At 39.6% G+C, this 23,267-nt stretch overlaps 2 protein-coding genes across 3 annotated transcripts; one reads left to right on the top strand and one right to left on the bottom strand.

Annotated features, from left to right (window-relative positions):
* Positions 1–2,485: 2,485 nt before the first annotated feature.
* Positions 2,486–12,189, bottom strand: DNAJB9 (DnaJ heat shock protein family (Hsp40) member B9). Its single transcript, XM_074951945.1, has 3 exons — positions 12,036–12,189; positions 6,498–6,725; positions 2,486–4,944 (listed from the first exon to the last, which is right to left on the bottom strand). The coding sequence occupies exons 2-3, from the start codon at positions 6,712–6,714 to the stop codon at positions 4,508–4,510; spliced, it is 654 nt and encodes a 217-aa protein (XP_074808046.1). The 5' UTR covers positions 6,715–6,725; positions 12,036–12,189; the 3' UTR covers positions 2,486–4,507.
* Positions 12,190–12,255: 66 nt separating this feature from the next.
* THAP5 (THAP domain containing 5) lies at positions 12,256–22,075 on the top strand. Of its 2 annotated transcripts, none has more exons than XM_074951923.1 (3): positions 12,256–12,454; positions 14,387–14,576; positions 19,640–22,075. In XM_074951923.1, the coding sequence occupies exons 1-3, from the start codon at positions 12,372–12,374 to the stop codon at positions 20,594–20,596; spliced, it is 1,230 nt and encodes a 409-aa protein (XP_074808024.1). In that variant the 5' UTR covers positions 12,256–12,371; the 3' UTR covers positions 20,597–22,075. The 2 variants fall into 2 exon arrangements, with proteins under 2 accessions (XP_074808024.1, XP_074808034.1); XM_074951933.1 differs by lacking the exon at positions 12,256–12,454 and adding an exon at positions 12,791–12,921.
* Positions 22,076–23,267: the final 1,192 nt, after the last annotated feature.

Raw genomic sequence — 23,267 nt, 5'->3', positions numbered from 1 at the left:
CCCACGCATACACACACACACACACACGAGACTACTTATGTGCAAATGGGTCAGAAAAACTCTTAAGCACACAAGAGAGAAATGAGGAGCAGCAGCACTTCCAAAATACATTCCCCTAACCCCAGAACATCTCAGCCTGGTAATCCACCAACAGCTGGAGACTATAGAGCTAAGAACTAGCCTCTTTTCAATGTATGTGCCCTTCCACACTGCATGATTTTACTGGAAATCCATGCACCATTACAATTGGTGGAAGCAACAGTAGCTGCCCCCGAGCTTCCAGAGGAGAAAAGTACAGCACAGGCTGCAGGGTACAGAGCCAGTGGAAACAGATTGCCCAAGAAACTGCATTTCTAGCAGGAAAGGAGCTATAGGAATGTTGTGATAGGGCCAGGAGACATCTTCATTTTTCCCTTCCCTCCCCAAGCAGTAGGATGGGAACAATTTATATAATGAGGGTGCTGAAAGCCATTGAACCAAACTGTAAACCACTTCAACACTGTGCGTGTAGGAGCACCCATATGCCCACGTGAGGTATATAAAAGGATGGAACCTGAATTCCCTGCAAACTCTTTAAAAGGATCATGACTAGGAACCACTCAGTTTACTCTAGCGGGAGTACCACGCATATATAAGGGAAGCGTACCAAGGAAACTCTGAAGTGAAAAGATCACGGATTTCCCCAACCACTATCCCATAATTTTTTTCTAGGAGAGGAGTATGTTGCCCAATTAAACACACCCATACCATATAAACCATTGCAATCTGACTTTCAGCAAGCACTTTCTTTAAAAAAAAAAAAAAATGCATCCATGAAACTAATATGTTCCCATAGACAATGTAATACCATCCTAAATGTTTACAGTACCTTCATCTCTGTTAGCTATTGTTTTAAAAGTAAAAACTGAAATGAAATTTGAATTTGTGAATAAAGTACTAGCTTTTCACATGAGCTCAAATGGCAGAGCTTTAAATTTTAAGTGTTCACTTTAAAAAAAATACAAAAATGTAGTTTTCACGCTCACATAACACAAATGGATAGATTTTCCATAAGAGACAGAAACCAAGCATAAAAGCTTCAGCCCAAAATGAGAACTGGAGAAACTTCCCAGTAACTGAAGTCAGGGGTTTGTAAGGTTATATCAGGACTTCAGTTACAGAGCATGCCACAAAGCAGATGCTATAATTAAATAGGAAAAGAATGTGCAAGAGCTCTGAATAAGCTTCTATTCTGAAAGGCATTGACCTAACAGCAGCCTTGTTGAGGAAGGAGTATGTGCAGGCCTGCCTTAATTGGTTCAGTAAAAAGTCTGAACAATTTACACATGTAAGTCAAATGTAAAGTCCCAGTGGCCACTTCAATACAAATCAGTCCCCCCTTTCCAATATTCTACCAGGGCTTCCCCAATCCATTAGTTCTCTTCCCTATCAATTCTTTTCCATTCCCAATCATCTATGCCCACTCCACCTGTCTATTAATCCTCTTTTGGTTTTTCTTCCCCAAGATCCCAAGTAGGTGAAAGACGTTGTTTTGAGAAGTCCTGTAATTATGGGATGTTTGAAGACTTAGACATGCTTCTTAGGACAAGCAGATATGATTTAGTGAATGTGGAACTGAGTAAGCTAAACTAGGCTGTTTTTTTAAAGTGGTATCTACTTGGTGTTAGCAACATCTGTTTTGGTTGATTGTTTCACAAATTGATTTTTGAGAATTGAGAAAAGTGGACATACTCTAGTTGACCTCAGCAGTTTAGAGCGTCCTCAGAAACTGGAGTCTTAAACCTGGGGAGGGAAATGACCTCTGACCTTCAGCTAAAGGAATCCTTGGAAACAGTGCTATAGTTGCTTGCAGCTGGCTACTAAACACTTAAAACAACAACAAAAACACACCCGAAGAAGGGTAATGAGCTGCTTGTTTCAAGTGTACCACATGCAATTAATCAGGATAGTTTTGGCTTGTTTTATTCTGAGATAGGTGGAGAATTTTGGGTAAAGGCCTCTCCTTAGCGAGAGGGCTGGGTCAATAGCCAAAAGGAAGAGCTCAGGCCCTGCTAGAGAGAGAAGGAATTTAGTGGAAGCCTGGTTCTGGTAGGGAACTTCAAGCCCATGAAAATCAACAGAACCAGAACTCCTTAGAGTGTGGTTTAAACATTATTAGTCTTTCCACTAAAAAAAAAAAACACACACAAAAAAAACCCAAAAACCACACACCATCTCCCACACCTTCCCATCTCCCTTACTAAGATGCCTCTTACCTGGATGAGTTTTAGCAGTCTACACCAGTTATGAGCATTCAGCAATATACAACCTGAATATATTATGCTGGCATGCACTTTTTATGCCAACATTTAATGTGTACAATTTTTCTCCAAGAGAAAAGTAGGCTTTTCCCAAACAGTACTAAGATGTTTGTAATCTTGATGCCGTGGGAAAAAATAGTTTACAAGAGTGCATTCAAGTTGTAAATATTTGTTTACTTACATACCCATGTTGTATGAACGACAGTTGCTATTTTTGCTTAAATGTATCCATAGGATTAATATCCATATAAGAGTATGTTATGGAAAAAGTGCAGAAATTTACATTAAAGTACACAACAGAATTAAAATCTACTTGCACAAAAAATAAAAGCACATTTCTCTCTACCATAAGAATATTGCACATTCTGATAAGGTTTCACAAATTACTGGCTTTTTATAAAGACAGAATATGAGGTATTAGTCAATTTATAAAGTAGACAAAGAATGAAAGAGAAAGCATTTAGCAAAACACAAAAATCCTTTCTAGGCTTCTAGGTGAGTGAAATTTAACAAAAGACAATATTGGACAGTCATGGGAAGGTTAGCACGATGAGTGAGGATGTAGCGGAGGAATATTAAATGAGAGCTGAAGGGCAAAGTCTCTTCCTTATAATAAAATTAGTCTAGGGCTTTTTAAAAAGATGAAGCTTATTTAGGACACAGCAACTTACAGAACCCTACACTCAATTTGCTCACTCAATCAACGTGAAAGGTAAGTTTTCACAAAGTAAGTGAAATGTAATTTTAAACATTAGTTTAAGTTACAACTGGCAATTCGCAATTGTGGGTGGCAGCCATTTTACTGAAAAGATGCAGTTTAATACAGTGACTACATGGAAGTCCAGTCAGTCCTATATTAATACTCAAAGAAAATCTTCAAGGACTGATGTAGAGATCTATTAGGGTGACATTTGGATATGGAGGGTTTTTCTTCCAGTTTATAGTGGCTTATGGACTTCATTGCTGGCTGTATAGCAAATGACAACTTTAGTATGCCACCACCACTACGGCAGACTCAATTGCCAAATGTAACTAAACAAATACCACAAAAAGTTTGACTTTCAATTTTGCTGTTTATTCACTTGGAGAAGAGAGTTTACCTTTCAAGTTGTGAAGCTGGGACAATAATTCTTTTATATGAAGAAATCTGCAAACTCCATCACAGATCTATTTACTACAAAAATGTACTTGTTTAAGCTACAAGTCACATCAGGCATAGGGATCTAATTTTACTTAGTTTAAGTTCATTATAACATCATGAGGAGAATTTAAAAAGCAATAATTTGAGGATAAAATAAACTTTCACTACCTCATTTTCCAGGAGGACATAACTAAATAGTAAGTATGTACTACAATAATACAGGTTCTCATATTTAGTTTTTAGACAGATACTGTCCTGGATCCTACAAAGACTTACACATGTACACAACTTTACACACACAAGTAGTCCCGCTGGAGTCAGACAACTCACATATGCACAGTTATGTTCATGCTAAAGTCTTTACAGGTTTGTGGCCAATGAAAGGACATTTGGAAATACAAACAAACTTCTAAACTCCAGGCAATGGTTCCTTACACTGTTTTAAAGATGTTCTACATTCACATTTCTAGAACTGATCATGCAAGTTAAAATGCAGATGAGTTGAATTTCCACTGCTGTATTGTGTGTGAATTATACATAGTTCCCACAACGTAGTCTACAGCAGCTGAATACTGCAAGTTAAGTCTATAAGGATTTTTTTTTAAAAGAAAAAAAGAGGAAGTTGTAAGTTTAACACTTCACAATAATTAGTTTAACTCATGTGGCTATACATGCATCAGTAAGTCTACACCCCTGATAGGATGTTTGACAAAAATCATATTAAGGTAAGAATATTTAATTAAAAAACAAAAACAACACCCACACCCTCCTCCTACGTTAAAAAATTGAAATATATTTCAATTTGGTAAACATTTCTTATTTAATATGGGATTTATTTCCCCCATACACAGCCTTTTCTAGACAGATGAGGCACTCATCTCCCACTTTGCTGCATGTTTTAGCTGCAAGAATTAGTTTAATTAGAATTTCTTTACCGCAATTATGTTAAATACTTTAATAGTTTATCAGACAGTTCAGAGAAGAGTTTTTGTTCCATATTAGCACTAAACAAGAAAATCATCAAGGTGAGGAAATGGGAAGAGAAATATGGAAGAAAAAGGAAATATTATTGTCCAGAACAGTCTGTGTATGTAGTAACCATGTTTCCTCGGCGCTGAGTGACAGTCCTACAATGCTTGCTAGATCCATGGAATCTGCTATCAGTTTGTACTGTGTGCTGGTGTGCATTGTCAAAGCCACTGAAAGAAAACATTTTTTCCATATCTTCAAACACATCATCAAACAGTCCACCTCCAAAGGAGAAATCTTGGAAAGAACGTCTTTGCCTGCTGTGAGCCTCCCGATGACCCCGGAAGTGATTTTCAAAATGCTTCTTTGACCGTGAGTTTTGGTTTTGACCAAACAAGTCAAAATCTTTGAACAAGTCATCAAAGTTGAAATTAAATGACTGTTGGAATGGGCTTCCATTATTTCCTTGTCCTCCACCATGGCCAAATTCGTCATATTCTTTTCGTTTATTCTCATCCGATAACGTTTCATATGCTGTAGAAGTATTGAAATGAGAAATTAGGTCAGAATTTCACATATAGTCAGATTTAAATCTTCCTGTCAAAATCATTCACCTTTCTTTTTTTAAGCAGCAAGCACATCAGTGATGACAAGCACAGGTGAAAGTGATACTTTCAATATACACGTAATGAAGTTAAGCCACAATTTCGCTAAACATTCATGTAATTCTAAAATAACCACGCAAGTGTTCCCATGCAGTAAGTCAAGACAAAATGTATCCTGTAATCTTATCCTTAAAGACTATATTCTATTTAAATAAATTAGTATTTTAACCACCAGGCACTAAAGAACAGCAGTTAAATATTTTCTTTCAAATGGCAGTGAAATGGGGGGAGGGGGGAAGGAGATGTAAAAAGACTTGGCAAGCCAAGCTTTCCCCTCCCTTTAAACTGTTCAACGCATTCCTATCACAGGAACTCTGTCATCCTGTGATGGGTTTCAGATAAAAACTTTCCATTTGATAATTATTAAAGCAGTAGGAACAAGCTATGTTGCAGAGGTACTGCAGCACACATCTCTAAACCAAACTGTGCTTAATGCAGAACAGTAGGGAAACAAGGTTGGTTTACAAACAAAAGAGTGGTGCTCCACATGAACAAGTTAATGATACATGCAATACACAAATCTAGGTTTATTAGACTAGGAAATGAAGTTTCTACCTGATCTTTGGCCCAGGACCATAGCTTGTAAAAATGTATGGGTCTGTCAGCATTTCTACTTCACAAGAGAACAATGGACTTCAACATGTGTGCCTTGCCCAGTTAGGACAATTTCAACCATATTTCTGTCCCTCTATTTGTTAATTTTTTTTTAAAGGGCTTTCAAATACTCTACACAAAGAAAGTTCGAACTCTGCTGTTAGAGAGAAGTGTGAGTTGGGCCATTACAATGCACTCTTTTGTCATGACAATGTTCAATAAAGAATCAATAACAGCACCTACAGAACATGAAAAGAGGAACTACTGATAGCTTCACAGACACAGCTGAGAAGAGTGGAGTTGCAATTACATTTTATGGTCTTATAAGGTTAAATTTATGACACTGGAAAGGGGGTTTTAAGTATCAGTTATTATCTTGCTCCTTGCCACTCATTTCAATTTTAATACAATTAGCCACTAGTAAATGCATCATGAAAGATCCACTTGAAGACTAAATGTTAAAGTATTTGTTTCTATCTGAAGTTATTACAGACAGCCATCACTGAAATCATGTCACAATTCAACGGGGGGGGGGGGGGGAATCAAGATAGTAATCAGACATATTTTAAGACTAGACACTTCCAGCTACCAACAGCAGAAATTAACATTTCTAGTTCTGGTAGACAAAGATACTGTCACAGGTGCCTTTGACCAGGAGCACTTTTGTGGCCCTATTCTAGAACTGACCAGATATAGCAGGCTGTGTGTCATAAACTGGTGTAATTTTTAACCCAACAGAAAAGTTAAAAGAGTACAGACAGACATTTCAAGCCCACAGACTTAAACAATCCATAGCCCTCTTTAATACTACTACATAATTTATATTACCTTCTGCAATTTCTCTGAATTTTGCTTCTGCACTAGGACTCTTATTTTTGTCTGGGTGGTACTTCATGGCCAGTTTGTGAAATGCCTTCTTGATCTGGCGGTCAGATGCATTTTTTGGAACTCCTAAAATGTCATAATAACTTTCTCTAGCCAATATTAATTCGGTTATCATTAAAATGCAGACAGCAAATGTGAAGACAGACTGTGTGGTAGCCATTTCTGAAGTGCCTAGAAAAGACAGAAAAAGACTTGAATACAAATGGTCACGATTTTTTCCTCTGAAGTTAGGCAGTAACTTAAGACAATTCAATTGCATCTTTGCTAACTAAAACAGGCAAGTCTATAATGTTTAAAAGTAGGAACCATGCAACAATTAGAGATGGAACCATGTTCAATTTCACTTTTGCTGGAGAAGCTCCCTTTTGCAGAATTTTCAGTACGCAGTATGATGAGTTTAGCGATTTGAATTATCTCCACACCACGCTGTCACCTGCAACAGAAATGCCCATAGTTTCTTCCTTGGTTCATATTTACACTTGCCTCATCTCCGCCCCCCCAGCACCCGCAGTCCTGGTCCAAACATTTGGTATTCACTAACTAGCCATTTTCATTGCAAGGCCCAGTATTTGCTTTCTGTATTTTGTCCAACAGCTACATATACCATTTTTAGGAATACTTGTCTCTCACCAGATAGCAAGCAGCAGCATTTGAAAGAAAGCGAAAAGAGCTGTGAACATGGAGCTACCCAAAGAGGTTGAGAAGGAACTGGCAAGAACCATTGCCTCTATTGAGCAGGTTTCAGAGTAACAGCCGTGTTAGTCTGTATTCGCAAAAAGAAAAGGAGTACTTGTGGCACCTTAGAGACTAACCAATTTATTTGAGCATAAGCTTTCGTGAGCTACAGCTCACTTCATCGGATGCATACTGTGGAAAGTGTAGAATATCTTTTTATATACACACAAAGCATGAAAAAATACCTCCTCCCACCCCACTCTCCTGCTGGTAATAGCTTATCTAAAGTGATCACTCTCCTTACAATGTGTATGATAATCAAGGTGGGCCATTTCCAGCACAAATCCAGGGTTTAACAAGAACGTCTGAGGGGTGGGGGTGGTAGGAAAAAACAAGGGGAAATAGGTTACCTTGCATAATGACTTAGGCTTGAATAGAGACTGGGAGTGGCTAAGTCATTATGCAAGGTAACCTATTTCCCCTTGTTTTTTCCTACCACCCCCACCCCTCAGACGTTCTTGTTAAACCCTGGATTTGTGCTGGAAATGGCCCACCTTGATTATCATACACATTGTAAGGAGAGTGATCACTTTAGATAAGCTATTACCAGCAGGAGAGTGGGGTGGGAGGAGGTATTTTTTCATGCTTTGTGTGTATATAAAAAGATCTTCTACACCTTCCACAGTATGCATCCGATGAAGTGAGCTGTAGCTCACGAAAGCTTATGCTCAAATAAATTGGTTAGTCTCTAAGGTGCCACAAGTACTCCTTTTCTTTTTGCCTCTATTGAGCAGAAGACCCAAGCAAGACATTCTCGTCACACACACTGGGCTGCTACAGGGCCTAGTGCTGATCTTCAAGAAAGAGAAAAGTCTGAATCCCAACCCCCACTCCTAATTTCAAAGGGCAAGTTAAAAGGCCTAAGAGATTACTGTGGTGGAGCAAGAGACCACTAGCCACAGAGTCCCATTACAAAGTGCAAATTTGTCCTTTCTCGGTGAAGAAAAACATGGGATGGGCTTGCAGTTAAATGCAGTTTTGATAACTAAAAAGTCTACAATATTCTTGATATAGAGGACTTATAATCAGTATCATTGGGAGTTAGATGTGTAAGCCCCCCATATACCAATAAGAAAAGGAGTACTTGTGGCACCTTAGAGACTAACCAATTTATTTAAGCATAAGCTTTCGTGAGCTACTGTGTACAGTATAAAAACATCCTCACTGTATTTTCCACTTTATGCATCCGATGAAGTGAGCTGTAGCTCACGAAAGCTTATGCTCAAATAAAGTGGTTCGTCTCTAAGGTGCCACAAGTACTCCTTTTCTTTTTGTGAATACAGACTAACACGGCTGTTACTCTGAAACCTGCCATATACCAATAGTTAACTGAGCACTTGAAATTCACTCTGGGTTGAAGCTTTCTGTAAGACCCAAGACAGTTTTAGAACATAAGATCAAAGTGCACTGGGGAACTTTCAGCATGTGGCATTTGTGAAGATTAAAATAGTTGATCAATTTATCAGATAGTCGAGAACTGTACAATCTATCAGAGATACGGATAAAAAGTTTGGAGTTAAAAAACAAGCTACTGCCAGGTTAAGGAAATGATGACCAGTAAATCTGTACACAATACACATAGTCAGTCATTTAAAAAGAAAAGCTTAATGTTAAAAAGACAGTACCAATTACAAAACAGGCACATGCTATATTCAATTAGTCAGCATACTAGGAATCCTTTCGAGAAGAAGCCTAACTATCTAGTACTTGAATGTCCCTTGGAATAAGGAGAAGCTTCCAAGATATGTAGTGAGGACATAGAGTGCCCAAAGATAGAGTTGGACTTCATCCAGCCAGCAGAATGCCAGGGGACTGCACTAAGCATACTCAGAAAAATAATATATCATCTCAGTGCAGGATTAGGTGAGGGAGTGGACACACTAATTCCCTGGGCATCACTGACTGTAACTCAGCCAGGGAAAATGTTGAATCGGAGCATGGGTCCAATACATTTCTTGCCTTGATGACAGCTCCATTCTACTTCCCCTGAATAAGTCAGAATGCTGTCTGTATGGCTTTGATGGCTGTGATTGTTTTTGGAGAATACGGGCCCACAAAACATTTGCTATACACAAATTTTGTTTTGTGGATTTCCTTGATTACAAAAGATTTTAAGAAGAGCATATATCCATAAAAAGAAATTCATGGCTAAAGATCAAACCCAATATTTAGCTGTAACAAGACAGCACTTGATTTGTAGGCCCATTTGTATTTAAATAGAGGGCTTCCTTTTGGTTTTGAACTTAAAATCAGACCTAAACAGTTTATATCTTTATATCAGTTTATATATATCAGTTTATCTGAAATAGTTTATATCTTTTCAGTGACTACTAATACTGAAAGTATATTCAATACTATTTGTATGCTCTGACATACTACCACCCAATCCTTCGGAGACTAGATATATATAATGCCCTCCTAAACATTTGCTTGGCTGATAGTATGCCAAGTGTCAGTGTTTAAGGGCTAGTCTCAAAATGGAACTGTATTTTGATCAGTGTATTTAGCTACGAAGTGTGCAATTCATTCTGGCGTCTCTCTTGCTCAATACTAAATATATTACTACAAGTACAGCAAGATTTCTAGACCCTCTTCTTTTTTACATCTAGTCTCTTCCCTTGTTCATTAATCTCAAACTTTACCACTTTGACACTGAATACTATGAAACTGTACATGTTTTTCCACACTTTTAGTGTTTCCTACCTGTTCACCCTTCACAGGTATGGACCTGTGGATTTTCATCTCAATCCCATAAAATCAGGAACGCTTTTCTTGAGCATGACAAGCATCCACCTCAGTTAACTCCAATTGGTCACTACAGTTCATAACCTTGATTTCATCTTGAACCCCAAACTCCATACCCTGTCTATACATATCTGCCTACGACCACTGGCACTACGTTGCTCAGGTAAACCCTTTTATTCCACTTATGCTGAAACATTTGCCCAATCATTTCTTAACACCTTGATCACTAAAATGTCTTCTTCCACAGACTTCCAAAAATCAGCTTTCCCAAAACCAGCAAGTGTACAAAACTGCTGCACTTCTCCCATAAGTAGCAAGAAACAGAAGTGCATCTGGCCTCTCTCTAAACACCTCCATGGGCTTCCTCTTCATTCTAGTATCCTTTTCAAAACTGCCCTCCTTATTTAAAAAGATTGCCCCATTCTCTCATAGATAGACTCTATGCACCCCTGCTCATTCTAGCATCTGACTCTATCCACTCCCACTAGCGAAGGGCAGTTCGGCCAGAAATCACTCCTGCAGCTCCCAAAAACTGCTGCAAACTACCCCCCCACCCCATTTCTGCCTTCAAATCTTTTCACTCCACCTAAGCTTCTCAACTTCTATGACTTGTATACTGGCATTATTACCACATGCACACATTCCAATTATTTTAAACTACTCTTTCCTGCAAAACAGTTTTATACTACATATTGTCTATTGTCTTGTATAGAAGTTGTAAAGCATTTTTATATGAAAAATAACACTGAAGTTGTGCCATATTTTAAAAAGAAACCCCAGTTCAGATTAAACTGGTTGTTCTTCAGAATGTTTTAGACAAAGTTCCCAAAAACACTATTTCTAACAATATAAACCTTATGCAATGTTCAGCTTGTTTCAACATCCCCATGGTATTCAGACTTAAAAGCAATGTTGAAAATGGCTAATGTTTAAAAGTACTTTAATTGACAAAAGGCTATCACAAAACACTAGCAAGGCCTGTATATTAGATTAGCTCTAACTATTAATAGCTGACAGTATATTTTCTTTACTACAATATGAATTTACTAACCTGGCATTATGTAAAATAGATGCATTTTTTTTGGCAGCACAAAAAGTTTTATTTAAATCCAAAACCTTTATTATAGCAATTATTTAAAAAAAAACCCACTTGTCACCATTTATTCTGCATACCTTTCTTTCATTTCAGTTCGGAATCTGAAAGACAGATAAGTTTCACTTTCCCTCCCTCATGTGCTAGTTATCAAAATGCTGTCATATCTAGATGAAAACGTTACATGGGAGCGTTCAGAGCTTTAAACTGTTTTAAGTATTTCTGGGTTTTTAAGTGTGTTAGAAAAAAATATGTTCAAGTTAATTAAAAAAATCCTTATTAGGCTTTAGCTATCAGACACAATTCCTTAAAACAGTCTTGTGATTTTGAAAGAGAATCAGTGAGAGAACCTGACCTCAATGCTGTGAAGACCACTGCAGTTTGTATGGGGTCATTTAGTTGCTGACCCCCCCCAAACCTCACCCATAACGTCCGTGCAAATAAAATTATGGGGTTTACTATTATTCTGGAGAATTCATCATGGAGACAAGTGACTGAAGTCTGCGAGGGGAGGGGAGGCTATTGCCTCTTCCCCCCCCCCCCCGCCCACCTTTCTCACAGCCCTCCTAGCCAAATTAAACCTCATTACACTAACTGGACACGACCCTGTTTCAAAAAAAAAGTTTTAAATAAACCCAGTGTCCAAATGCCAAGGCAGCAGCGCAGCACCACACACGCACAGATGCCCCCACACCGAGGGGAGCTCAGCACTTCAAACACCCTCCTCCCGGGGGAGAGGAGAGAAGAGAATAAAAAGCAGGGCCCGAGAACCTGAGAAACATCAGAGTGACCTGAAACAAAAACATCCCACCCCAAAGAGCAGAGAAATCCCCACACCTCCCCGGCCTCCCTCCACCAGCCCCAACGCAAAAGCCGGGGCGCTGTCGCCGCCCCACAACTGCGCTCACCTCCCGCCCCGCGCGCGCACTCCTCTCCTCCTGCTCTGAGCGGGCGAACACAGCGGCCGCAACCGTAGATCGAATCCTACACGAAGCGCTACACTATTGGCTGCCCTATCTCACGTGACACCGCCGCATTAGTGCATGTGGAAGGGTGTTGTGAACCCTGAAGAGTCACGTTACTTCCGGCTGATGAGCCGATGGGGGGGGGTCAGAGGCCTGGGGAAGCGGAAGTGGGGCGGCGGTCGGGGCGAGCGTCCAGGGGCTGCGGCTGTCTCGGCGATCCCCGCGCCCCGCTGCCTGCGTGTATGGTTCCCCCTCGGGCTGGGTCCTCCAGCGCCCGCTATGCCCCGATACTGCGCCGCGTCCTGCTGCAAGAACCGGGGAGGCCAGAGCGCCAGGGACCAGCGCAAGCTGAGCTTCTACCCGTGAGTGCCGGCCGGCCGGGCGGTCCCGCGGCGGGAGGGGACGCTCCGCCGGAGCCCAGGGACCTCCCGTCCTGAGGCCGCAGCGCCAGGGCGCGCTCGCACCCCCTCGGTGCTGGGCCCGTCGCCCTGGGAGCGGGGCCTCTCCCTTGCCTGCCTCGCCGGGCGCCCTCGCTCAGCCCGCTCCTCGCCCTCCCTCGGGCCCAGGCCGCACCAGGCGTTCGCTGGGGGGGGGGTCTCTGTAGCGGGGCGCAGGACCTGCTGTCCAAGGGCTCTAGGCCCTGTGCTTCAACCTCCTCATAGCTCTGCTGGGCGGGGGGGACCGGCCGGGCCGGGGCGGGGGGCTGCTCTGGGAGCTGCAGTGCGCCCTTACCCGCTCCAGTTCCCCAACTCCCTTTGCTCAGCCGCGCTCTGCTCGTTGCCCAGGCCAGCTCGGGGCTTGCTGCGCCTCTGGACAGAGGTTCTACCCGGTCAGTGTTTAGCTAGGAACGGAGTAAAACATTAAACGACCACTAAAGCGTTATTAAGGGCAGCTGGGGGGGGGTAAAAGGGGGTTCGGGGAGTGGGTCTGTGTCAGGGTGAGCCCAAGGAGCCTGGGGATCTGGTTGCCCCCTGGGATTAGGGCATGCTGTGGACTCTGCAAAAAGGCTCCAGGCTAGCTAGGTCTTCAGCAGGTGCCAGGAGGCTCTGCTGAATTTTGCTACCCATCCCAACCCCACTACTGACATCTGCAGTACTTTTCACATCCCCCGGACACCCTGTGACCATTTATACCTTAACATCGAACCTCAAGGTTGTGGTTTGAGTGTGACAGTGATTGGATATGTGTATTATCGTTGGCTACATGTCAAAACTAAAGAGATATTTAAGGAGCTGAGAATCCTAACCTTTTTGGCGTCTTGTCGTGTCTTTTTGGTGAGAGATGTGAACTGAGGTTGTGCTGAATGATAATGTTACTGTACGTGGAAATGCTTGACTTTTTTTTTAGTGTCATTGATATTTTTCACTGCCATTGATAAGACTGATTTTGATCTATGAATTTGATCTATGAAGGTTGATCTATGAACTTCCAGATGTGATAGGCAGGAAACTGACTCACTAGACAAGTTTCATGGCTTTGCTTACATTGTTTCTGTTTAGCCCTCCCCTACATTCTGTTTCCCCTGGGGTTTGTCTGTCACTTTGCATAACAGTATTTTAAAAACAAATTTTAAAAAAATCCTGCCACTGTTGGTGCTCTCTTTTCCTTTTCACTTAATTTGGATGATAAAAATTACTCTAGTCAGTTTCCTTTTATTAGCTTTTAGTCTTTCACTTTCTAGATCTCATGGACTAATCAGTGTTACTGTTTGGGTTCACATCACTGTAAAAGAACGTTTGGGGAGAGGGAGACAGAAACACTTTTATTATTATATTATATACAATTATTTTTTAACCTAAACTAGTAGAGTGGCTTTTTGAATTAAAAAAACCCCCAAATTTAGGAATGTGCTCAAATAGATTAAGAGAAATATAATTAAAACAAATTTAAAGTAATAGGTGGAATCCAATAATTTGAGAATTGCTCGCTTATTTGTTAAAACAAAATAAGGACCACATCCTCCTACTTTTCTACTGAAGCAAGTATTCCCAGGGCCTTCATTGGAAACTGTTTTTTGAACAAGGGTTCCCAGATCAGCCCATACTAGATGTTTTTGGGGCCAGGATGTCACCTTTGACGTCAGTGGGAGTTTTGCCATTGAGTTCAGTGGAGCCAAGATTTCCCCACACATGATTATCTAGATGTAAGTTTTATGGTTACCAGAATTAGCACTTATAAGCACTATATAAAGACTTTAGGATAGATGCTTGTGTAAGGGAAGATTTAGGAGTGAGATGAAGAGATTTTATTTGAAAAAAGTATAAAACTAATTTTGTGCGAATCTTTTAAACCAGGTTTCCACTTCATGATAAAGAAAGACTTGAGAAATGGTTGCGGAATATGAAACGTGACACGTGGACTCCCAGTAAGCACCAGCTCCTGTGCAGTGACCATTTTACCCCTGACTCTCTTGATGTGCGATGGGGAATTCGATATTTGAAACATACTGCAATACCAACTATTTTCTCTTTGCCTGATAATCAGGTAATGTGTCACTTTATTATTTAATACAGCGCTGTGTTGGCTTGATAGTAGTATAGTATAATTTTCAAAACCATACATACAAAGTAATACTTGGAATTTTTTTCTTTTGAACATCTAATAGTTTCATACTTTTGATTGAGACCCAATCTTGGAAGTATTGCTGTTAGGTAATTTCTGTCCAAATACTAATGTTTCTTTTACAGCTGCTATTTTGTTTCAAATAGCTAATTTTGTCAGGGCCACCTTATTAACAATAAATGTATTCATATGGTATAAAAACATTAGCTTTTTAAAATGTTTTCAGTTTCAGCATGTGTATGTCTTTCCTTTCTTGACTCTCCTCTCTCTAATGTAAAATTCACTAAAGGATCAGGAGTCCAGGCTCAAATTATAAAAATATTGCTATTTTTCATTGCTGTGTATTTCATTGGCATATCCCTGCAAAGCAGTTACTGCTTTATACAGTATAATATACCATAATGGGTTATCATCGGCTTCTTCATAAGTTTTTTAGAACTTCAGTATACTTTGTTATACCAGTAAAATAAAAACCAGCAGGATCTTATTAAAGGGAATAAGACAAAATGCCACATTTATTGTGAATACAGAAAGAATCATAGTAAGCAGTTAGTTATAGCTATAACATTTCATTCAATTTCATATTTATTCACACATTCTCTCTCACACACACGTTCTGCAAGGCTGTTATCATAGTTACCAGACTTAGAGTTGCTCATGCCAAGCCACTGGCCAGGTGGCCTGGACACGAGGAGGGAGCAGGGCCTTGTCAGATGCATATCTGATGCTCCTGGAAGTTGGTTTGCAGAATCAGACCCCAAAGTTCTCACTTTCTAGAGTCTGTTTTTATAGGAATTTATTCCTATGCCAGTCTATGGGAATTGTCATCATGCTGTTGCTGAATCAGTCAGCAGATGGCACATTCCTGACAGCTCCGTGCTGCCAGAAGTTATCTTGTTCTTCGGTTCTCCCATCCTTGAGGCTGTGAGATGGATTCCAGTCTGCCCTCCGGGGGTCCTTTGATTGTTTCCACTTGACGCCGCCTTCGGCCTATGGACTCTGGATTCTTAGGCTGGCACCTCCCTGATCATTCAGTTATTATCCACACCAAGCATCCATCCACATACATCCTCTATCTCAATCACGATTGTCAACAAAGCGAGATGAATACAACAAAAGGGCGGGGAGTCTCTGTGTGCTGTTTCTGTTGTTACAAAGTATCACTTTGAGTCTCTCTCTGTGTGAGTAGTTGTTGTTACAAAGTATTGCTTTGAGAACAGACTCTGTCTTAGGATGTACTAACACAATTAGCAGCTTGCAAGTTTCACACACAGAGGGAGAGAAACAGTAAAAATAAGAGACCAAAAACCAAGAGACCTCTTAATTAATAATACCCTGGAATTTAAACTGTGGGGAATCAAACTCATTTGTGATTTTAATACAGAACGTCTTTAATATGATCCAACAAAACAACTTCATATACTCTTTCAGAAGTATAATACTCAAATCTTGTTTAGTTAAAATTTTCCAACACGAGTTGCTTTCTCAGGTATTCCTTTTACACAGAAGTATAAAAAATGGTTACATCCTGTAAATGGTAATGGACACAGAATCGTTTTACACTTTGTATGAATAACAACTGGGATCTGCTTTTAAACTATCAGAGTAAAATTTGTAAGGACTATCAACCTTCTTTCATCGGATCCCCATGTTGTGTCATGAAGACATTTCCCATACAACTGGTCAGGTAAAGACCCAGTGCTTCACATATATCATAGTATTGTTTTTAATATAAATGTTTTGAAGGAGACTACAGGGGTTTACTGCTTTTCTCTGAAGCATCCAGTAGAGAGAAGTGTTGGAGGCAGGGTACAAAGATGGATATTTAGTCTCCATCGTAGCTTAATTTATAAAACTGAAATTTGTGTTTATCTAGCTACTTTAACATTGAAAAAGAAAACATTTAACACAGACTTTTGATATTTAAAATATAATAAATGAATTCCAGAAATAAGTGTGGGTTTCCTTGAATTGCAGGTGAACTTAATATAAACAGGTTTTCACTCTCTAGGATGAAAACTATGATGAGTTTCTTAAAAATATGGAAAGAAAATCCAGCAGTTCGTGACACAGTAATAGTAATTTTTTGGGATGATCTAAAAATCTTTATGGAATGAAATTATTATTTTCTGTATTACCATAGCTGCTAGAAGCCTTACTTATGGGGCAGAACCCCATTATGCTGGGCACAGTACAACACAAAACAAAAAGATGGTTCTTGCCTCAAATAATTATTGCTTAAATATTAGTTTGTTGCTAACTATAGGGAGAGAAAGGTAGTGATTTGCATTTAGCAGAAGCATAACCTTCCTTTTTTATGTCTGTGTTCATAGTCTAATCACAATCTTTACAGAGGAGATGTTACGTAGATAATTGATCTATAAAGCTGTACAAATACTTTGAGGTTATGCTGCCAATATTTTAACAACAGTTTCCCTGTAGCTTCTTCCCAGTCAGCAATGCATGAAACATTCCCTGGATGAAACTGTGTTTTGGGAATCCCCAAAACGAGGAGGAGGAAAGCATCAATTTTATATTCCTCTCTCATCACTGGCAAAAAAAAAAAAAAAAAAGTTCCACCTCTGTTCAAGGCACTATACCTCTTAATATTGCATGCTTCCTCCTCCTCCCCAGCACCTCATGGAGGCTCATTTCACTGCCTGTATGTGGCAGCTGTTCCGGACACTTGCATGACCCCACTTACTGTAGAATCTGAAGGCCAGATCCATAAAGATGCTTAGGCACGTATGTCCCGACTCCCAGACTTTGTTTATTTTTTTATAGGAGCATCTCACTGGGGTATAGTGTGCATCTCTCATGAACTCCTAGAGATGCAAGGTGATTCTTTAGGACACCTCCCAAACTCAACTGACCTTTTTACATGAAAAATATATGTGAATGGGAAAATAATTAAGATCCTATGCTGCAGAAATGGAGCCTAGGTGATTGCTCATTTCAACACTAGTGATCATTTTACATTGGCTTGTGTTTGTTTTTAAAGCTATCATGGAAAAGACAAGGGTTAGGAGGTTTTTTAATGAAAGCCTAGATTCTCCTTCATAGGGCCCAATGCCTAGTTCTACTAACAGGTGTTCTGACTGAGAGGAAGGCCAGTGTGGCACTAGAACTCTTGAGATGTGTGTTTAGCCTAAGGAAAACATGTATATATGAAGGATATCTCTGCTTCTGTATGGATGCCCACTGCTCAATCAGTCAAATAGTGATGGGCCTTCATTCCATGCTTTGGAGATTGTGTTTTGAGATTTTATTCCTTAAACCATATTACAGCTCCCTTGCTCACATGCTTGAGGTACTGCAGCGACATATTGAGGCTCGGTCTTATGTCTTGGTACAAAACAAATGGGGATTCCTCAAAGCTCTACTTGTGAGTGCTCTACCCTGATGGGATTTTTGTTTTTTTTTCCCTCCCTCTCTCTGTCCAGCCTAGCTTTGGTTCTGGTAGAACCTTAGGTTAGAATTTCCAGAGAATCTGGGTGTTTTCTCAGTTTTCTCATCTCTGAACAGATGAAGCAGGGCTCAGTAATTCAATCAAAGAAGCCCTGTTTCAGCTTCTGGTAGATCAGAGGAAGGGAGCTACCCTGTATTCTTAAATCTCTAGGACTGACTGAGCATTAGGTACCCACTTTAGAGATGATAGCACTGCAGGTAGGGAAACAACTTTTGCTATTTCCATAACTTTTTCAATCCTTTAAATTTTGAAGTGTGTTACAAAACTAAATTGGAATGCAATGGAACCCATGTCACTCTGCTGAACTCCTACTTAATTCTTACCTATGAAGGACATGGAAAACACTGAACAGGTTGATCAGTCAACAGTATGGGTGGTCTGGAATAGGCATATCTTTATGAATGTACACTTTAGAATGACTTGTCTTTTTTCACCACACACCATTTTTACATCCTGTCTCCACATTCTTATTAATACTTGCCTGTCTTATTTTAATATTTAGTGAGCAAAGTTAAAGTTGCTTACAGGTTTTTGTTTTGTTTTTATTCTTAGTCTACTGGCCTAACATGACTACAACTTCTACAGCTTACCCTCTTCAAAATCAAACCTATTGAAAAAATATACCACACAACGTTAGTATATTTTTATATTAATGACCAACATATCAAAAAGCTTATTTAGATTTTAATCCTAAACATGGGGGAGAGGTGATTTGTGTAGATGGGGAGAAGAGAGAGTAGCCAGGGAAGCGCAAGCCTTGATGATGATGATGATAAAAACAGAAGCAGTATCAATGTAAGATCTTTCCACTTGTTAACTTACCATGAGTCATAAAAGAAATGTCTCCATCCTTATGAAGTGTTCAGACTTTCAGCACCATGCTTGCTTGTATATTTAAAAATAAACCTGTGTAGATGTGCATGCATACCACATACATACATCCATGTAACCCACTTCAGTTACTTATGCACTGAAGATCTAGGTTTCTTTTCTACCATTGTACTAAATTTCTGTAAAAGTAAAGTCACTTGGCGGTTGTCTGAAAGAACCATCAGTCCACTGAATTACATTAGGTGGAAAAAACAGGATTTTCTGCTTTGCTGCTTCAGTAATGCAAAAGCAGCATACTCAATCATTAATTTGTATCGAATAACATGTTTGGGGATAGAATAGGAGAAGCTAACCAGTTTGTCAGAGAAAGGCAACTTGTTTCTATTGTATGTGTCATCAATTTACATGAAGAATTATAAAACAATTTCAGGTTTATAAAAGTATTTTACATAGAGTTTTTTAGACCAATACTTGAGAGTGCCTCTGGTGGTATACAGAGTTTAAGGGAAACATTCTATTGGAGATAAATATATGGATTGTTGGCAAATTAGTGGTTTAATCTTTGAGCAATATTTTAAAAAATTGTGATTATCCAAAAAATAGTTACTCAATAGCACATTACAGAATGAGGAAACTTTTGTGCATTATATGTAGTTATAGTTAAAAGGTGTCATTTCTCCTCCAGGAAGAAGACCCTTCTCAGCACAAGCCACAAGAGATAAAAACAGAGGATGGGGAGGACATCCGTGTGTGTGCAGATTCAGATAATGTATCTGCATCGTTTGAACCTTGTTCACCAAAGAAAAGTGTCACAATTGCAGAAAGGCTAGATGAAAACACTGAAGCAATTTGCTTATCAACCCTGAGCAAACCTCCACAAAAGAGAGTGCCGTTTCAGAATACAGAAAACTTACAAGCGGGCACCATAATTCTTAGTTCATCTGAGCGGCATATTCAACAAACACCTGTTTTAATGGCAGAAGCTGTCCAGAACATAGAAGCAAGTAATGTTCCTACATCGGTAGAGAATCTTTTAAGTTGTACAGCCACGGTTCTGCAAGTTACAGACCCTGAATACCTGGATTCATCTTTGAAATTTAAAAATGCGGGTGGGCCAGTTATTGACCATCTAGCTGAGAATCCTAACTCACATATTGCAGTCTGCTCTGTGGAAGTACAGCCAAGTGAAAACGCAGTTTTTTTCAGTACAATCACACGAACTATCGAACAGTTTAATGGAAATAACGAATCTGTCATTGCTATCATTGTACCTGCTGAGTGTTCTAAAGAGTCTTCGATGGTAAGTAGTTCTTTAATGCCTATTAAACAGGAGTTCATAGACATGGAAGAAATAGAAATTCAAAAATCTGCATATATAAACAATTATGGTGAAACTGAAGTATTACAAACTGAGCATTCGTATTGCAGACAAGACATAGACAGGGACCATCTCTGGCAAAAAATTGCAAAGCTGCATTCTAAGATAACACTCCTTGAAAAACAGGAAAGAAAAACTTTAGGTAGGCTCAAATCCTTGGAAGCTCTTATTGGACAACTAAAACAGGAAAACCTGCTTTCTGAAGAAAAGCTCAAGATTGTAGAAAATTGTTTCACAACATTTGAAGTGACTATGATTCAATAAAATCTTTAAAATGGGTGTTCTAACATGGCTTTTTTTTTAGTCTCTTTGATTATCCTTATATATAAATGATACATCTTTTTTCCATGATGCTATATTAATAACACAAAAATGCTGTATAACAGGTGTTCTTGAAAAAGTTATGTCATCCATTCTGCTGAAGCCCAGTGATAGACTATTGTCCACAAACATGAATCATAAATGAGCAGAATAAAAGGAACATCTAAAATAAAATATAAAGTCATGGAATAAAAATGGGAGGAACTTTCTCAGATTCAAGCTTCTCTAGAATTTATAAGCCTTACAGTTCAGTACAAACCAAGTGGAGATCACAGCTATGTGGGGCACGTAATAAATAGTTATAGTCAACTTTCCCAGTTCACTCTCAAATGAGTAAGAACAGTTTAGAGTTACTGCTTCTTAAACTGGGAGGTATAATATACATTGTGTACTGACATCATGTTTGCTGTTTATATCCTCACTTAGTATTCATTCTAATAGCTTTTTGTACAGGTTGACCTTAATTAAAATTGCATTTATACAATAAAAAAAAGTTTGCCCTTTCTTCTTCAATAAGAACATTATTTCTAGTTGAACATTAGGGACAACACAGTACAGCTCCTAATTTTCACGATACTAAAATACGCACAACACTTTGAATAATGGCTTCTATGCTAGTAAAAGACAATGTTTTAGATTTTGTTCAGTAAAACAGAAGGTGTCGACGCAAAATACTTTCAACCCTCTATTCAAATACCAGCATCAGACCAGAATCTACCACAGTTATCGTCCTGATTAATACCTTAGCTGTACCTTGAAGAAAAGAAGACTATATTTGCAGAGTGGATAGTAGTGAGTAAGAGTGGCAGAATGTGGCTTAATGTTCTGCTACACCTTAGGGTTGGTTTGCACTACAGAGTTAGGCTTCTGTAAGGTAACTTATGTCTACCTAACTCTGTAAGTGTCTACAATACAATGTTGCTCCTACTGATGTGTCACGTCCTACACCGACCTAATAACTCCACCCCCACAAGAAGCGTAGCTGGAGGCCACCATGTGGGGAGGGGGCGGGGCGGTTCCACACAGTTTAAATTGGTGAAAGCATTCCTGGCGAGGACTCTCACTACCGACAGGGGACATAGTGTGGACGTTAATCAGTGCAGTAATTACTGCAGTGGCTATACGTCAACCTAACTTAGGTCGACTTAATTTTGTAATGTAGACAAGGTCTTACTTTTCAAGGATTAGTGCTACATAAGGTTGAGAATTGGGGGAGATGGAATCCCAGTTTACACTAACTGCTATAATTCTGATACATTGCATTTAACTGCTTTGGGTGATGAGAAAGTTACTAATATAGTTGATTACCCATGGAAATACTGAATAACCTGGTTCACTTAGTGAATAAAATTGTGAGCTACATCATTGAATGATAATGTATCAGTAACAGTTGCTGAAATAAATAGTGCCCTGTCCAACATATATTGGCCTGATGCACTTTATGGGGAGAAATATTAAGAATTTAAAAGAAGGGTTTGGGAGTGGGTTTTTTTGGGAGGGTGGGGGGAGTGAGTTCTAAAGTAGTTTTATTAGCCCAGTATATATACTGTTTACTCTTTCGCTTATTGACAGTGGTACTCTAAGGCCATGTCTACACTTACCAGGGATCGATTTCAGTAGACCTGCTAAATCGACTGCAAAGCGCTCTATGGTTGACTCCGGTACTCCACCGGAATGAGAAGATTAAGGTAAATTGATGGGAGAGCGTCTCCTGTCGACAAAGGGTAGAGTAGGCATCGCAGTAGGTTGACCTAAGCTACATCGACTCCAGCTACATTATTCATATAGCTGGAGTAGTGTAACTTAGGTCGACTTACTGCGGTAGTGTAGACAAGGCCTTAGTAAATGTCAAATTAAACCTCTTAAGTACTTGTATACTATTACTTTGCCTCCACCCTTCTTTGTGTTTCTTTATTTTGCTAAGCACTGGAGATATTGGCAATCAGATGTCTGCCCATTGCCGCTTAAATGTATACTGCTGGGGATGTTGTATGCCCAATGAAGCTGTTGATGTTACCATAGGCATGCAGGAATGAAGTTGGGTGGAGGAAGTGATTTTCTAAATAATCTCCATTGGAGAGATGATGGCTATAAACACAACTGTAAGAGGAAAATATTCAGAACACCTGGGGGGAGTTCCCCTGGGATAGGCTCAGGTTCTACGTGCGTGCTTCACAGCCTTTTCAGACCACTGTACAAGCAAGAATTGTATATTGGGATTGAGCAGCAACAGTGCCACCAGGAACCCAGTGCCACCTAGGGATCCCTATCAGAGGAGGAGTCTTTCAAAAGTACCAGGCATAATGCCATATACCAGTGGTTGTAATCATATTCCTACACCAGTAAAAGCACCTTTTGCTAACTGATTGGGGATAAGTTAAATCACAGTTGCCAAATTTCACGCAGTAAATAAGCACCCTGACTTTCACAATAAGCCAAAAATCAAGCTAATTCTATTTCAAAACAAGTCAATCCCTAAGACCCCCAACACTCTGTGATTAGATCCTCTGGCATGCAGTCTGAGACTATGGTGGGCCCACTGTGCACCCCTGACTCTCTCCCTACCCTTGCCCCCCCTTGCCGGGAGCTGATCAAAAAATAGAAGAAACAAACT

This window comes from Natator depressus, chromosome 1 (assembly GCF_965152275.1).
Source record: "Natator depressus isolate rNatDep1 chromosome 1, rNatDep2.hap1, whole genome shotgun sequence".
In the NCBI taxonomy this organism is placed as follows: Eukaryota; Metazoa; Chordata; order Testudines; family Cheloniidae; genus Natator; species Natator depressus.
The sequence above is the reverse complement of the archived record's forward strand: the minus strand, read 5'-3'. Positions and strand labels throughout refer to the sequence as shown.

Coding starts and splice junctions, on each gene's coding strand:
- DNAJB9 (XM_074951945.1), bottom strand. CDS start 6,714: ATGGCTACCACACAGTCTGTCTTCACATTTGCTGTCTGCATTTTAATG. Junction 4,945..6,497: donor ATTCAGAGAAATTGCAGAAG/GTAATATAAATT, acceptor ATACTTCTACAG/CATATGAAACGTTATCGGAT.
- THAP5 (XM_074951923.1), top strand. CDS start 12,372: ATGCCCCGATACTGCGCCGCGTCCTGCTGCAAGAACCGGGGAGGCCAG. Junction 12,455..14,386: donor CGCAAGCTGAGCTTCTACCC/GTGAGTGCCGGC, acceptor CTTTTAAACCAG/GTTTCCACTTCATGATAAAG. Junction 14,577..19,639: donor TCTCTTTGCCTGATAATCAG/GTAATGTGTCAC, acceptor TTTCTCCTCCAG/GAAGAAGACCCTTCTCAGCA.